The following is a 15572-nucleotide window of genomic DNA, read 5'->3' on the forward strand; positions in this document are numbered from 1 at the left end:
ACTAGGCTTCTTGTTCTTGATAAATTTCAGTGCTAGTCCCTATGCAGTCGCTGTACTCCTCATTAGCTCTTCTTCTAAAGATCCATATCATTTAGTGAATCTGCCAAGAAGGGCAACTGTTTTTCTGTGTAGGTGGCACAACTGTGGAATACACTTGCACTACTGGATACTTTCGACTGTACCATTTAACTTTTAAGGAAGCTGCTAAAAATCATCGTTTATATTGCCTCAGTCGAACTTCCGCAACCCACTTGTACGCCCTTGGTCTCTCTGGTTTAGCGTCAAGATAGCCCTTTGGTTGAAGGCACACTCTGTAAATTCCTATATTATTGATACTGGTACATAATTACAACACATGTTCTCCTTGTGCTTATATTGATAACATGTCTTGCTGTCTTTGAACTCGCCCCCCCCCCCCAGTTGCATAAGTGAAATAACATCGGACAAGCTGTGGTTCAATCTGCAGAGCAGACAGAAGCCCGGTTTTGGATAGCGGCGAAGGATCCATGAAGCATTGCTACTACAGCTGCAGACGACCAAATTGGCCCTCTGGCTGCCCAGTGTTAGTCATCATGAGGTCTGTAGATATTTTCATCCAGAAGATAAGCTCATCGTTGTCCGTTCTGTCATCGGGCCCTGTTTCTTTGGTCCCTGAGTTTGGCATCTCTCCTTCTAGCTGTGTTGCAAGCTTAGGTTTCCTTTCTTCTCAGGCCAGTACCATCTCCACTGTGTTTCTGCACACTGGTTCTTTTGTATCCAGACACTGCGCAAGCTCACTTTTCCTCTTCCTCTTCAAAACAGCAAAACTGTTCATCTGTTACTAATTCTTCTTAGTTTATGCCAACTCACTCTACTTAGGTGTCTTTTTCTCCTTGATCTCTTGTTGATAAGTTATGGAAAAGGCTGCTGTCCTAAAGATTCTTGGTCTGCATCGCTTCATCTCTGCTCCTCTCGCCTTGTGGATTTGCACTAGCTTCCCATTTCAAAGTGTTGCCCTTTCAAAGACCTTTTGTATCTGCCAAAAAGTCTTCCTTAAAATTAGCCCTATCCTTGCAGCATCAACATGCTGCTTTTTAGCTGTCATGCCAGTTGTGCTCTGCATCTGCTGGTCTTCTGTATCATCCCTATATCCTAAAAAGTCTGATTGGCGTGCATTTCTTTTCCTGTTTAACTTCAGATCAATGGAACTCACTGCTTCTTTCCCTTTATCTTCAAACTCATCATCTCTATACTGTTGCATAGAACTCAAAAATTGTCTTTTCCCCCTTGACAGATAATTCCTTTTCGAATCCGGTCCATTCTCAGCAGCAGGCCTATCTTTCAGGATAATAGCACCGCTTGTAAATTACTTTCTTCAGCTTACGTTCATGTGGAGCTAAATCTGTCTTACTTCCAAACAAAATACTGCACATTGCTGAGACACATTGATGCTCACTCAGGTAACACGCAGTCCAAATGCCATAAGGCATCACGCCTGGAGTAAACATGGCTGCGGCGCACGACCTCACATTGTGATCATTGGACGTGACTGGAAAGCGTTGTGGATCTGACAGGGTTGGCTGCAGTTAAAAGCATGTTTGGTCGCTAGAAGTGAGATGTTTCGAACGTTGACTGGCACTTTACAGCAAACCGTAGCTTAGTAAGTAAACCAAAATATAAATCTTGTAAAGTATTCGTTGGCAACTAGACCTCCAATGAGGAAATCATTACCAGTGTTTTATTCATGTCCACCTTCTGCAATGGAAAGCCGCTTCCGGTGGGTAAAAAAAGTTTAATTTAAATGTATACTGTATCCTGCATCCTTCGTTTTAAATGCAGTCGTCTTGTTTTTGGCAGGTTGAGGTTCTTGTTTTCTGAAACTTGCTTTTGCTCTTGCAGATTGGGTTTTACATTCCTGAGGTTCAGAGACAATTTCATGGAAATTTCAAACCGGGATAATAATATCGAGAAGTAAGTATTTCCCCCTCAGAAGATTTACCAATGTTCCTGTTTAAATTTGTGCATGAAATACATTATCTGACCTATCCAAGCATTGAGCAGTATATCATGTGGCACAGAAATATTTGATTTGAATGGTAGGCTGCACATGTGAGTTTATAGAGACCCAGTGCTCATGGTTGATTTGTTATTCTTGATTAATAAAAATTCTCCCTTTTATGAACTGCAGTAGTTGCCCCCTGCAATTTACTCTGTAAACCCAATATATATATATTACCTACTGGCGATAGCCAGTAGATATATATAGTTAGGACCTAGTTTCCATAGGCAATCCACAACATTCTATTGGGAATAACTTTGGCGTCGATTGAGGAAATTGCGTGGAATTTTCCAAAACTTAGGCCTGCTCCTTCCCTGAAAGTTTTGGGGGGATTCGTCAAGCGGGGGCCAAGAAAAAAGGGGGGTCCCAAAACGTGTTTTCCCCATGTTAATTTCCATAGGACGTTCAGACACGGCTACAGCCCGAACCGCTGATTGGAATTACACCAAACTTTGCAAAATTGTAGGGACTGGTACGCAGAAGTGCCTTTACTATATTTGGTGAAAATTGCTCCAGTGGTTTTTACGAAAATTAACTTCGAAAACACATATATATCTATAGGCGCGCTCCGAGCGCTTTGGGGTACGCCTACCCGTAAGGGCACCCGGCGCGCCACGGAAGTGCGCGAGCGGAAAGCTGATTGGCTCTCTGGTGTCTGTGAACATTCCAAACGGTCCGGAGAGTCCGCCATCTTGTGTCTCGGTAGAACCGAGACACAAGAGGTGAAAAACAAAAGGGGAAAACTATAAAAGGGGGCAGGGTAGAGACCCCCTAGGTTTTCTCAGTGGGGCCTAGGAGGACCCGGAAGGGCAAAAAAAATTATATATATTTTTTTTAAATTTCACGGAGTACGCGCTGGGTGCGATGCCATGTACGCTTAAAGGTACTCGTACCCTGAGCGTACCACGGGGAAAACCCCCTGAGCAGGCCTAGGGGGTCAGGGTGCTTCTTCCCTGCCCCCTTTGCGTTTTTTACACCTTTGTTTCACTGCTTTCTTGTGCCTTGGTTCTACCGAGGCACAAGATGGCTGCCAACACTTCCTGGTTTGGAGTGTTGACAGACAGTGGCAGCCAATCAGCATGCCTTTCACAGGAAAGCAGCATGCTCATTGGCTGTCAACACTTCTAACCAGGAAGTGTTGACATTCATCTTGTGATAGGTAGACCGAGGCATAAAAGAAGCAGAAAAACAAACGTATAGAATGCAAAAAGGGGGCAGGGTAGAAACAACCTGACCCCCTAGGGCTGCTCAGGTGGTCCCACAAGGATATTAACATATTTAAACGTTATCCGCTAATAGAATTAGCATTTAAAAAACCTTGCGAATTCACTGAAAAAACCATAAGTTTCAGGCCTTATATAGTTAGGAATTAGCATTAAAAAAACCTTGCAAATTCACGGAAAAACCATAGGTTTCAGGCCTTATATAGTTAGGAATTAGCATATAAAAAACCTTTGAAATTCACTGAAACAACCATAGGTTTCAGGCCTTATATAGTTAGGAATTGGCATTTAAAAACCTTTGAAATTCACTCAATAAACTATAAGTTTTAGGGGTGTTACAGTTAGCTGGACATTTCACTCATACAAAACCATTGAAATTGCTCCTATATAGTTAGTTGTACTAACTATATTTCACGCACCCGCAATCCACTGCTGATGATGTCACGTATTACATCATTCATGACATGGTCAGTGACATCACTGATGACATCTCAAACATCACTGATGACATCACTGATGACATCATCCAGTGAATGTGGTTTGCTTCGTTATTTAAATATGCATTATATAAATAGCAATTTGCATTGAAGAATGAGTGGATATATAAACATATTTGGATGGAGGATTTAGTAGCATTGTAATTGGCTGTTTACTTGACCAATTTATAGTGTCTCACTAAATATAGTGGATAGACAAGATCTTCCCTGGTGTCCCCTTCGTTTTTGCTGCCTGTGCCCTTGTGACCCCTCTCCCCCCCTGTTTTTCTTCTGTGCCCCTGATTCCCTGGTGTCCCCTTCGTTTTTTCTGCCTGTGCCCTTGTGACCCCTCTCCCCCCGTTTTTCTTCTGTGCCCCTGCTCCCTGGTGTCCCCTTCGTTTTTGCTGCCTGTGCCCTTGTCTCCACCCTCCCCCGTTGTCCTCCGTTCCACCTTCCCGCCGCTGCGTCCCTGCGGCCCCACCCTCCCACTCGCCACCCCGCTCCCGCCTCCCAGCTGCTCCTCCCTCCCACTACCCACTCAAACGGAGGCCGCACAGCGGCGCACAGCGGCGCGCAGCGGGCGCGCCGCTGGCGCACCGAAGGGGAGCCTAAGGCAAGCCCGTCTGCGCCCGTCAGCGCCTGGATCGCGCCCAGTGCCAGGACCCCTGGCCCCCGCCGGAGCCAGTCCACCCAACGGAAATACGACGCCACCACCCTCCTCGCACTCAACACCGGCCGACAGCCAGCCTGTTACCGAGCTACCCCGAAACGCACCCACGGAGCCTTCACCTGCCATGCCTGCAAATTCACCTGCCCTCGGACCTGCATCGCGCTCGCCAGAACAAGCACCAACAACAACCACCTCGAGTGCATCCTGCTCAACACCCGCTCCGTCCACGAACACGCAGTCGAACTCTGGGACCTCCTTGACACAACAGCACCGGACGTCGCCTTCCTCACGGAAACCTGGATGAACGCCTCCTCAGCCCCCGACATCGCCATAGCCATCCCGGACGGCTACAAGATCACCCGGAGGGACCGCGTCAATCAAGCCGGAGGTGGCATCGCCATTGTCTACAGAAACACCATCCGCATCACGACCAACACCGACGACACCCTCACCGCCGCCGAGCACCTTCACTTCCAGATACACACCGACCCCAAGACCACCCTCAGAGGTACCCTCATCTACAGACCCCCGGGACCATGCACACATTTCAGCGAAGCCATCGCAGACTTCATCAGCCCGCTCGCTCTCGCCTCCTCCGACTACATCCTCCTAGGAGACCTCAACTTCCACCTGGAGAACAACAAGGACAATAACACCACCTCCCTACTAGGCGACCTCGCCAACCTCGGACTCAAGCAACTGGTCAACACCCCCACCCACTACGCCGGCCACACGTTCGACCCCGTCTTCTCCTCCAGCAACCACATCTCCTTCAGCCACGCCACCGAACTTCACTGGACCGATCACAGCTGCGTCCATTTCAACTTCAGGAAAACTACGACCCACCACCGCCCGCAACAAGCCCCCCGAAGATGCTGGAACAAGATCACCACCGACCAGCTCACCACCTCCCTGAGCCAAAACCCACCCACCAACACTACGGACCCCAACGAAGCAGCCCCCAACCTCACACAGTGGATCACCGACTGCGCCGATGCCCTTGCACCACTGAAGAACCCTCCAAACAACCCAGCCAGCAAGAAAGTCCCATGGTTCACCAACGACCTCAAAGACTCTTAGAAATCCTGCCGCGCCCTCGAGAAAGCCTTGCGCCACGACCAGTCAACGGAAAACATGACAGCCCTCAAGAACGCCATCCGCAAACACCACCAGCTGATCCTCACCACCAAAAGGTCATCTTTCAGAGAACGACTGGACAACAACACCCACAACAGCAAGGAACTCTTTAACATCGTTAAAGAGCTCTCCAACCCCAACGCCAGCAACAACGACATCACGCCATCGCAAGACCTCTGCGACTCACTTGCCACGTTCTTCCACCGCAAGATCGCCGATATACACGACAGCTTCAGCGCTCAGACCACGTACCCAACCACTGAGCCAGCGCCCCCCACCACCACCCTCTGCACCTGGACCCCAGTCAGCACGGAAGACACCACCCTCGTGATGAACACCATCCACTCAGGCTCCCCAGCCGACCCCTGCCCACACCACATCTTCAACAAAGCTGACTCCATCATCACACCCCAACTCCGGCACATCATTAACAGCTCCTTTGCATCCGCCACCTTCCCGGAGAGCTGGAAGCATGCGGAGATCAGCGCCCTCCTGAAGAAACCCACCGCAGACCCCACAGACCTCAAGAACTTCCGCCCCATCTCGCTCCTCCCCTTCCCCGCAAAAGTCATCGAGAAAACAGTCAACATTCAGCTGACCGCCTTCCTCGAGACGAACGGCTCCCTCGACCCATCACAGTCCGGATTCCGAGCGAACCACAGCACCGAGACCGCCCTCATCGCAGCTACCGACGACATCAGGACCCTGCTTGACAAAGGGGAAACTGCCGCCCTCATCCTCCTCGACCTATCGGCTGCTTTCGACACGGTCTGCCACCGCACCCTGACAACCCGCCTTCGACCATGCCGGGATCCATGGAAGGCTGTGGAATGGATCACCTCCTTCCTCTCCGACAGAACCCAAAGAGTCCGTCTCCCGCCCTTCCGCACAGCGGCCACCAAGATCATCTGCGGCATACCCCAAGGCTCCTTGCTCAGCCCCACCCTCTTCAATGTCTACATGAGCCCCCTCGCAGCCATCGCACGCAAGCACAACCTCAACATCATCTCCTATGCCGACGACACCCAACTGATCCTCTCCCTCACCAACGACCCCGCCACCGCCAAAGCCAGCTTCCAGGAAGGAATGAAAGACTTCGCAGAATGGATGAAGCTCAGCCGTCTGAAACTGAACTCAGACAAGACGGAAGTCCTCATCCTCGGCCCATCCACCTCCGCCTGGGTCGACTCCTGGTGGCCCCCTGCTCTGGGCACCGCCCACGAACCACGCACGCAACTTGGGATTCATCCTTGACTCCTCCCTCACGATGACCAGGCAAGTCAACGCTGTTACATCTTCCTGCTTTAACACCCTCTGCATGCTCCGTAAGATCTACCGTTGGATCCCCACTGGAACCAGGAAGACGGTCACCCAGGCCCACGTCACCAGCCGACTGGACTATGGGAACGCCCTATACGCTGGGACCACTGCCAAACTACAGAAAAGACTCCAGCGCATACAGAACGCATCTGCACGACTCGTCCTGGACATCCCCCGACACAGCCACATCTCTGCCCACCTGTGAGAACTGCATTGGCTCCCCGTCAGCAAGAGGATCACGTTCAGACTCCTCACCCACGCACACAAGGCTCTCCACAACATGGGCCCCGAATACCTCAACAACCGCCTCACGTTTTACACACCTTCCCGCCAGCTCCGCTCCCCCAGCCTCGCAACCATCCCACGGATCCGCAGAACCACCACAGGAGGAAGATCTTTCACCTACCTGGCGGCCAAGACGTGGAACACCCTCCCCACCCACCTACGACTGACCCAGGACCATCTCTCCTTCAGGAAGCAACTCAAGACCTGGCTTTTCGAGCAGTAGTGGCACTCCCCTCCTCCCCCAGCGCCTTGAGACCCTCGCGGGTGAGTAGCGTGCTCTATAAATGTTCCTGATTGATTGATTGATTGAGTGCTCAGCAACTGAGGGGTGCAGCCACGCAAACACTCCCCACTATGGACCAAAAGGTTCCCAAAATAACAGCATAGAATGCACGAAAAACAGAAAACATTCAGATCAAGAGTTGATATCCTTTGTTCAGGTCTGTTTCACATGTTTCTTCTGGATCTAGCCTATACTCTTTACTTTAGTTATTAGCTATGTTCCTCTGCTAAGTCACCTCTCACAGTTTCTATTCAGAGTACAGCATGTGTCTGGGTTATATATCACACTGAGATACATATGAAATACTTTATTCTAGCCCTGACATAGTCAAAGGTTACACCGATATGACGAAACAAATGTTGGCTAGATCCAGACCGAAGCATGTGAAACAGAACTGAATAGAGATCACAGGAGTATGTGTCAGCATGTTCAACAACAGACTGGTATGAGCAAGTAACCAATGAAAGCAAAACGGCAAAAAGATGATGACAAAGGTTTAAGCAAGTCACAGTATTGTGCCCAGAAGAAAGAAGCCAGAGAATAAAAGAAGAACACAGCTGCTAAGTGTTGTGGACAAGTGATAGAGCAGAAGAAAGGAGGCGGTAGAGAGGGTTAAGGTGATCATGCATAATGGAGAAATATAAGGGAGAGGGTTTAGGAAATAGGAAGGAATAAAGCAATAAACCTGATGTGGAGTGGCCAGAGGTAGAAAGAAGCCAAGGGTTACATGAAGAGTCGAGGTAACGCTACATGCCCACTAGACAGCCAACTCCCAATTTATAACATGTCACGCACTAATCTACTGGTTTCTTCCTAGTACGGGGCAGAATGCAGTTTTTCACTGTATTGCAATACCATTTATATATCGCTTTCTTGCTCTTTTAGAGGCTCAAAGTGCTTTCGAAGTGGACAAAGTTATACATGGAGACTTGGTTGATGTGTTACCAGTGAGTGACTGAGGTGCTGTTTGTCAGATTCGGGAGTGAGAAGGGTGCTGGCGGGGATGGGGGAAGATGACTCATCGTTCCATAATAAATAAACTCATACATCCCTGTGGTGCACCGTCCCTCTCTTTCGCGCTCTCTTCCTTTCTTCTCCTCTTCATTAACTCGCTCTCTCGTGTCTCTTTCCTCTCTCGTGTCTCTTTCCTCTCTCGTGTCTCTTTTCTCTTTCGTTTCCTTGATAAATTGGTTGAAATCCCATATAGGTTTGTGCAAAGGCTTTTCATTGTCGTGTTCCACAAATATCTTCATGCGCGGGTTTTACATTCTTCACTGCTTTGATTACAAAAAGGTTCCGCAGTGGATACAAATAGTGTTAATGTTAAATAGGCCCCGGTGAAATTTTCTTAATGCTAGTGTAATCTTGCGTAATTGCCGGCATTTTATGTTATGCTTGTTATGCAAAATGCCGGAAATTGTGTCATTTTGTATAATTTTTGCCGGGTTCGGGAGAACTTGAACAATGTAAATGAACAAACCCTTGCTGTTGTCTCGTGTGCTATAGTGCTATTTCTTTAGCACAAAATGCGTCCTTGCGTCCATTTTCGACACACGGACGCATTTCGTGCTAAAAAATAGTCCTAAATGCCGGATTTGCATTTCGCTGAATTTTCCCGAATTTTTCTGCAATTACGCAGACATCAATTTCGCAAATGTCTCACACCCTTACTGTTAAAGTTTGATACTGTTCGAGCTGCATCACGACCACAGTGTGGTTTCTGCTTGCAAGTATTGTTCCATTTGAAGTCGAAGGCAGCCATGGATTTCAAATGGGCGCCTGTCAGAAGTCGGTGAGTGATGGGCGTGGCCTTATTAAGCCCAGGAGCACGCTGTAGAGCTCCCATCTTGTGCTGTTGACGAGGAGAACACGTCTCCCGCTATACCGTCTGCGCCTTGGCAGACAGCAGGTAGGCCCTGCTGACTGCAGATTCGATAACCCTCCGCCTTGCATTGGAGCTCACATGGTGGCTAATGGGAATCCTGTCAGCGCCATGACAAGGCCAGCTAGATACCAGGCGAGCAGGCAGGAGCTCACACTGTGCTTCGTTGACCCAATATTTATGCACAACGTGGCACCGATTCCCGTACTAGATGCGGGCAGAAATATGTGTACGTTTTATTTAAAGCCCTAGAATTCAAGAATGCATTGGGTGTGAGCAAAGATGAACTGCAGCGGCTTCTTGTTGTAAAGGTGTGCGTCATAAACTTGCATCAAGACAGTTGTTTGGGCAAGGAAATATTATTTTTTCCTGATATCTCTATTTTTAAGTTACAAGGTACAAATCGAATGTGGACAATCCGACCTTTGCAGTATCCGCAACCTTCTTAAACCAATGAACATAAAACTAGTCTGAGCCTGGAAAAAAGGAGCAATTGGAAAGCTTTGGAACCCACAAGGACACGAGGCTACCCAGCTGATGTGGGACAGAGATGTGGGGGAGGGTTATTCCATGGTAAAGGGAGGTAGACTCACAGAAGTCAAAATTTGTTTGTTTTTTTGGAGGGGGGGGGGCGCGGGGGGATACACATGTGCCAGTATGTGACAAAAGGAAGAGAAATGTCTGAGGCATGACCTCATATACTTGCATTAATAATTCTATAAAGTAAGGACATGAGAGGCGAAGAGTATTGAAGGAGGCATTCAGGATAAGCATACGTGTAGGGCTACGGTCCTCCTAGCCTCAGTCCACTGGGAAGTGACAGTCACATATAGAACTGAATACCCAAGCAATGACCACCGAAGTCTACAATATCGAAACACACAGCAAGAATATTGTTCTGCATTCAAAACAGAGGTCCCAAACACATTCAGACCTTGACATTTGGTTTTGAACTCTGTCAGTAATGTACGCATTAGAAGCGAGTCTCATCTTTTTTGACAGCCTTTCAGCCTCTGACCCCGAATTGGTTCAAATCCTGGGGAAGGAATATCAAATTGTAAGACTGGACCGGGAACAGGATAGAGGGGGTGGACTAGCCATCATTTTTAAAGACTGCTTCACCTGTCGCTGCATCCCTAACCCCTTTCCGGAATGTGAAAGCATGTCCTTTACCTTGGAATTCTCCCCCAATTTAAGTTTCTCCGGAACACTTATATACCGCCCACCAGGCACTCCCAAACAGTTCTACGAAACTTTGCCACCGTTAGTCGCCGATTTGGCCCTATCTCCTTCCAACTTCACGCTATTGGGCGATCTCAATATACACTTTGACGACACCAATAACTCCATCGCTAACAAATTAAGCAGGGACCTATCTGCCCTGCAGTTGCTCCAGCTGGTCTCATCTCCTACACATACGAAAGGCCACTTGCTGGATCCAGTTTTCAGCAACTGTCCTCATTTGAAGGCCTGTCCTTCTATAGCACTTCCTTGGACAGACCATGCCTTAGTCCCGTTGCTCTGGACAACAGAGAAACCTACACTCCCAACACCTACTGTCCAAGAAACCCGAAATTGGTCTAAAATACCGCTGGCCCAGTGGACCCAGGAACTACAAAAATCTATTCCCTCAATCGGCCAGACCCCCTCACAGGCCAATGAAATATTCAATGAATGGATCCAGAGTTCCCTAAACGCCACGCTCCCCTTGAAGAAAACAGTTTTCAAAAGATCTAGAATTTCAGCTCCCTGGTATTCCATCGAACTAAGGGAGAAAAAGCGTCTCTGTAAGAGACTGGAACGCAAATGGCGACTGGGATACGCGGAAACAGATAAAACTATTTACAGAGACGCCATCAGACTATACAAAAAAGACATAAAAAGTGCGCAATCATCATACTACTCAAACCAGATCGCAGAGGCCAGCTCCAGCTCGAAAGAGATATACAAAATAGTCAAAAGCCTCACCACCCTCCCTTCCCCTCCGTCTATAACGGAGAATCCACAGCTCCGCTGTGAAGACCTGGCTAATTTCTTCTCTCAGAAAATCAATCTTATTTACTCTTCATTTCCATCTACAGAACAGATTGTTCTGACTAAAGCACTCCCTGGTCCTCCTCATAACCACTCACCCTATCACCCTCCGGTGTTGGAGGAATTCCCCCAGTTGCAGGTAGATCACCTCACCTCCCTCATGCACCAAGTGAAGTCGGGCTCCCCCAGAGACCCAGCACCCCCATATGTTCTAGTCTCGGCCATTCAAACCATCCTTCCCACACTGCTTGGAGTACTCAATACCTCGATTGCTACCAGCACAGTACCAACAGCGTGGAAGCAGGCTATGGTGAGGGCCCTGGTCAAAAAACCTAACCTTGACACCAAGAACTTCAACAATTTCCGCCCGATCTCCCTGCTGCCTTGGGCAGCCAAAATTCTGGAGAAACACATAAACAGTATAGTAACAACTTTTCTCGAACAATACCAACTGCTTGATCCATCCCAGACTGGCTTTCGCCCAAAGCATGGGACCGAGACGGCACTGCTGGCAGTCACGGAGGAGTCCAGGAGAATCGTAGATCGGGGAGGATCGGTGGCAATCATCCTCCTCGATCTAAGCGCCGCATTCGATACCGTTAACCACGGTATCCTCTTGCAGCGTCTCCTGGACATCGGAATATCTGACAGAGCTCTGGAGTGGCTCAAATCCTACCTGAGCGATAGATCCTTCCAGGTGTACGAGGGCAATGTCACCTCCTCCAGCAAACCTCTGGGGTGCGGAGTCCCGCAGGGATCATCCCTAAGCCCGACGTTATTTAACGTCTACATGAGGCCGCTGGCTGGGATCGTCCGCCCGTTTGGTATTAAGATCGTTACCTACGCGGACGATACCCAGCTGGTGGTCTCCTTGGCACAGGCAGGCGGTCCCTCGGCGAATGTAGATCTCGCAGGTTGCCTGGAGACGGTCAAAAGCTGGATGACCAAGTCTTGTCTCAAACTTAATGGAGACAAGACAGAGCTCATGCTCTTGGGTCACACTTTACCATCCACTATAGACACTCTTTGGCCCCCCAGCTTAGGTCCGGCTCCAGCTCCCAAAGACGCTATTAAGAGCCTTGGTGTCTGGCTCGACAGGTCCCTGTCCTTTGACCAACAGGCAACGAAACTTTCTGCCACTTGCTTCGGCATCTTGAGAGTCATCAGGAAGATCCTGCCTCTACTCCCCTTTGAAGCAAGAAAAACCGTAGTCCTGGGCCTGATCCAATCGCGGCTGGACTATGGAAACGCATTGTATCTCGGAGCTCCTGACTTCACTTTACGCAAACTACAATTAATTCAGAACTGCGCAGCCAGAACACTTTTACAAATCCCCCGCAGATCCTCAGTAAAATCAGGACTAAGGATACTGCACTGGCTCCCCGTAAAGGAAAGAGTAGATTTCAAATCACTCTGCATCGCACACCAGACTTTCTGGTCTCGAGGCCCGGCTATCAATTTCCCCCTCATCACACCCTACCTACCCACTAGACAGCTGCGTTCCACCTCTGCTAATCTAGCCACTGTGCCACAAATAAAGAAATCAAGGTCCGGAGGCCGTTCCTTCTCATACAATGTCGCAAAAAAGTGGAACGCCTTGCCTCAGCATCTCAGATCAAACCCTGACATTCTCTCCTTCCGTAAACAGCTGAAAACACTACTGTTTACTGCATAATCAATGAAGCTGAATCTGCCTTCCCTCCAACTTAAACCTCAGCAATATTCTTAGCGCTTGGACGCCTCAGGGCAGCTACCCGCGCTTTAGAAATCCGAATTCATTCATTCATTCATATGTTGAGACATTGTACTTTCTGCTGTGTCAAAAACTATAAACATTGGTACCCCCTAGAGAGGCAACAACACTCCTGCACTATTGCAGCATGGAGCCCTTTACATCCGGCACTTCATGCAAGAAGGCCAGTTTGCTGAGGGTTGGAATTCTCACCCACCAAGTGTGACCATTTTAGGGCCCATTGCAGATCAGAATGGTGTCAGATCCACACAGATCCGGAAATATGCATCTGATCACATGTAGGTCTTGTTATTGTTATTTAACCTTCTTACAAAGCGCACCGGGAACCAAGGTGTTAGGGGCTTTTTGTGTACCTCCTCTCGACATCACAGCTCACCATAGTAAAACAAAGACATATTGAACCTAAAGATACCAGAGGGTGATAACATTTAAAGGCAGTATTTAACAACGGTGACAGAGTTGTCATTTTTACATCATATAATATAAATGAAGCGATAAAGCACAAGAACACCAGCCAGGATGTGTTCGACTGATATGAATCCATACCCAACAATGGTAATTACGTTTACTGGATAGCACTGGGTTGAAGAGATAAGCAGCAAAGGAAACAGTGAATAATAAATTAGCGGCTCCTTCCGCTCATTTATTAATAATTTTGGTGTCCTGGTGCCAACCTGGGACACCCTATTTTTCTAAACTATATTTATTGGCAAGGAAAGGTCCCCCCACGAGCCTTTAAAGCTGCAGGGACCCAATGCCATGAGGCCTTTATTTTTTATGAAGTGGGCCCGTGGCCTTCCTCCATGAGACTTTACGGTTTCGGGGACCCCGTCCCTCGTGGCCTTTCTTTTTTCTTAATTGGAGGGAGGTGCACGGCCCCCCTCCTCAAGCCTTTATGGCCCCCATCTCCTGAGGCCTTACGTGGGTGCCCACCCAGGGAACCCACAAAAAACTATATTGAGGGACATGGAGAAGATCTCGGGACCCACGGTCCAGACTATTCCCCGCATGCACCCAGCTTGACTGCAACGGGAGCCAGCATTTCTCCTGCTCTGCAGGAGCACATTTTTTTGCTTGCTGCCTTCATTCAGAAGCAATCTGAGTTTCCCTACCCACTTGTCAGGAAGCACATGTCTGCTCCCACCCTAAATGAGCATTTTTAAAGCCGTTTGTGATGCCTCAGTGGGACTTGAACCTGGTTCTTACGTTTCTGATGAGCCACTTCACAACTGTCCTCTCCGTCTTCTTACTTTGAAGACTGCTTTCCTGGTTGCCATCACCTCTGCCAGGAGAGTGAGTGAGCTCCAGGCTCTTTCATGTACACCCCCTTTCCTTTCTGTCCATCCGGACACGGTTGTGTTGCATACTAAGCCATCTTTCCTGCCCAAGGTTGTCACGGCCTTCCATATCGGGCAGTCTATCACCTTGCCCACCTTCTTTCCGCCACCGCATCCCTCTAAAGAGGAAGAGCGGCTCCACCGTCTGGACCCAAAACGTGCGCTTTCATTCTACTTGGATCTCACACGCCAGTTCCGGGTGGATGACCAACTCTTTGTTGGTTACGTGGGCGCTAAGAAGGGGAAAGCGGTGCACAAGCGGACCATCTCTCGGTGGATCATCTTGTGTATCCAGGCATGTTACTCCTTGGCTAAAAAGGAGCCCCCTGTTGGATTGCGGGCTCATTCCACCCGGGCCACGGCGACTACAATTGCCCTGGGCCGGGGAGTGCCCTTGCAGGACATTTGCCTGGCGGCTACGTGGGCCTCGCTGCACACGTTTGCAAGACACTACTGCCTGGACAGTCAAGTCCGGAGGGATGGCTTCTTTGGCCGTTCCGTCCTCCAGGACTTTCTGGTGTGATTATTGGTTCGCAGACCCACCACCGGGGTTTGTATTGCTGGGGTATCTATTCTAAGGTAAGGAATCTATCACTAACGTGTCTCTTTCAGATGCACAAGTTACTACTTGTGTAACAATATATCTGTAAGAGACATTAGTTAGTGATAGATTCCTTACCGACCCACCCATCCTCCCCGTTCTGCGAACCGATATCTAGGGTTAAGGTCATCCCCTTTCAGGGCCCTAGTTTCAATGGCACCAGTGTTGGTTTTTAACATGGCTCGGCGCTTCTGGCGCGGAAAAGCTGTGTCTGAGAACTGACGTCAGCACGCGGAGGCGGCGTCTAAGTACTCCGACGACGTCATCACGGCGCCCACGACGCCGACGACGGACGCGGAGCCGCAGACGATGCCTACTGGCGCGCAAGGGTACTGCTACGCAAAAATTTCCGGATCCAGTCTGACGCCTAGGGATATTCTAAGGTAAGGAATCTATCACTAACTAATGTCTCTTACAGTTATATCGTTACACAAGTAGTAACTTGTGCATTACCCAAGTAAAGCCAAAATATAGCCAATAGACCTAGCTTCTACCTGAAAATGCAAATTAGGCCTATTGGCTTTGCTAATGCT

At 48.9% G+C, this 15572-nt stretch overlaps 1 protein-coding gene across 3 annotated transcripts in view; it reads left to right on the plus strand.

The window, feature by feature from the left end:
* ATP11A (ATPase phospholipid transporting 11A) overlaps positions 1-15572 on the plus strand; it is a 912970-nt gene that overhangs the window by 675016 nt on the left and 222382 nt on the right. For all 3 annotated transcript variants that reach the window (XM_078657659.1, XM_078657658.1, XM_078657657.1), the window contains exon 15: positions 1879-1950. In XM_078657659.1, the coding sequence (XP_078513785.1) occupies positions 1879-1950 (72 nt within the window). The remainder of the gene's footprint in view (positions 1-1878; positions 1951-15572) is intronic.

Source organism: Lissotriton helveticus, chromosome 8 (assembly GCF_964261635.1).
Source record: "Lissotriton helveticus chromosome 8, aLisHel1.1, whole genome shotgun sequence".
Classification (NCBI taxonomy): domain Eukaryota; kingdom Metazoa; phylum Chordata; class Amphibia; order Caudata; family Salamandridae; genus Lissotriton; species Lissotriton helveticus.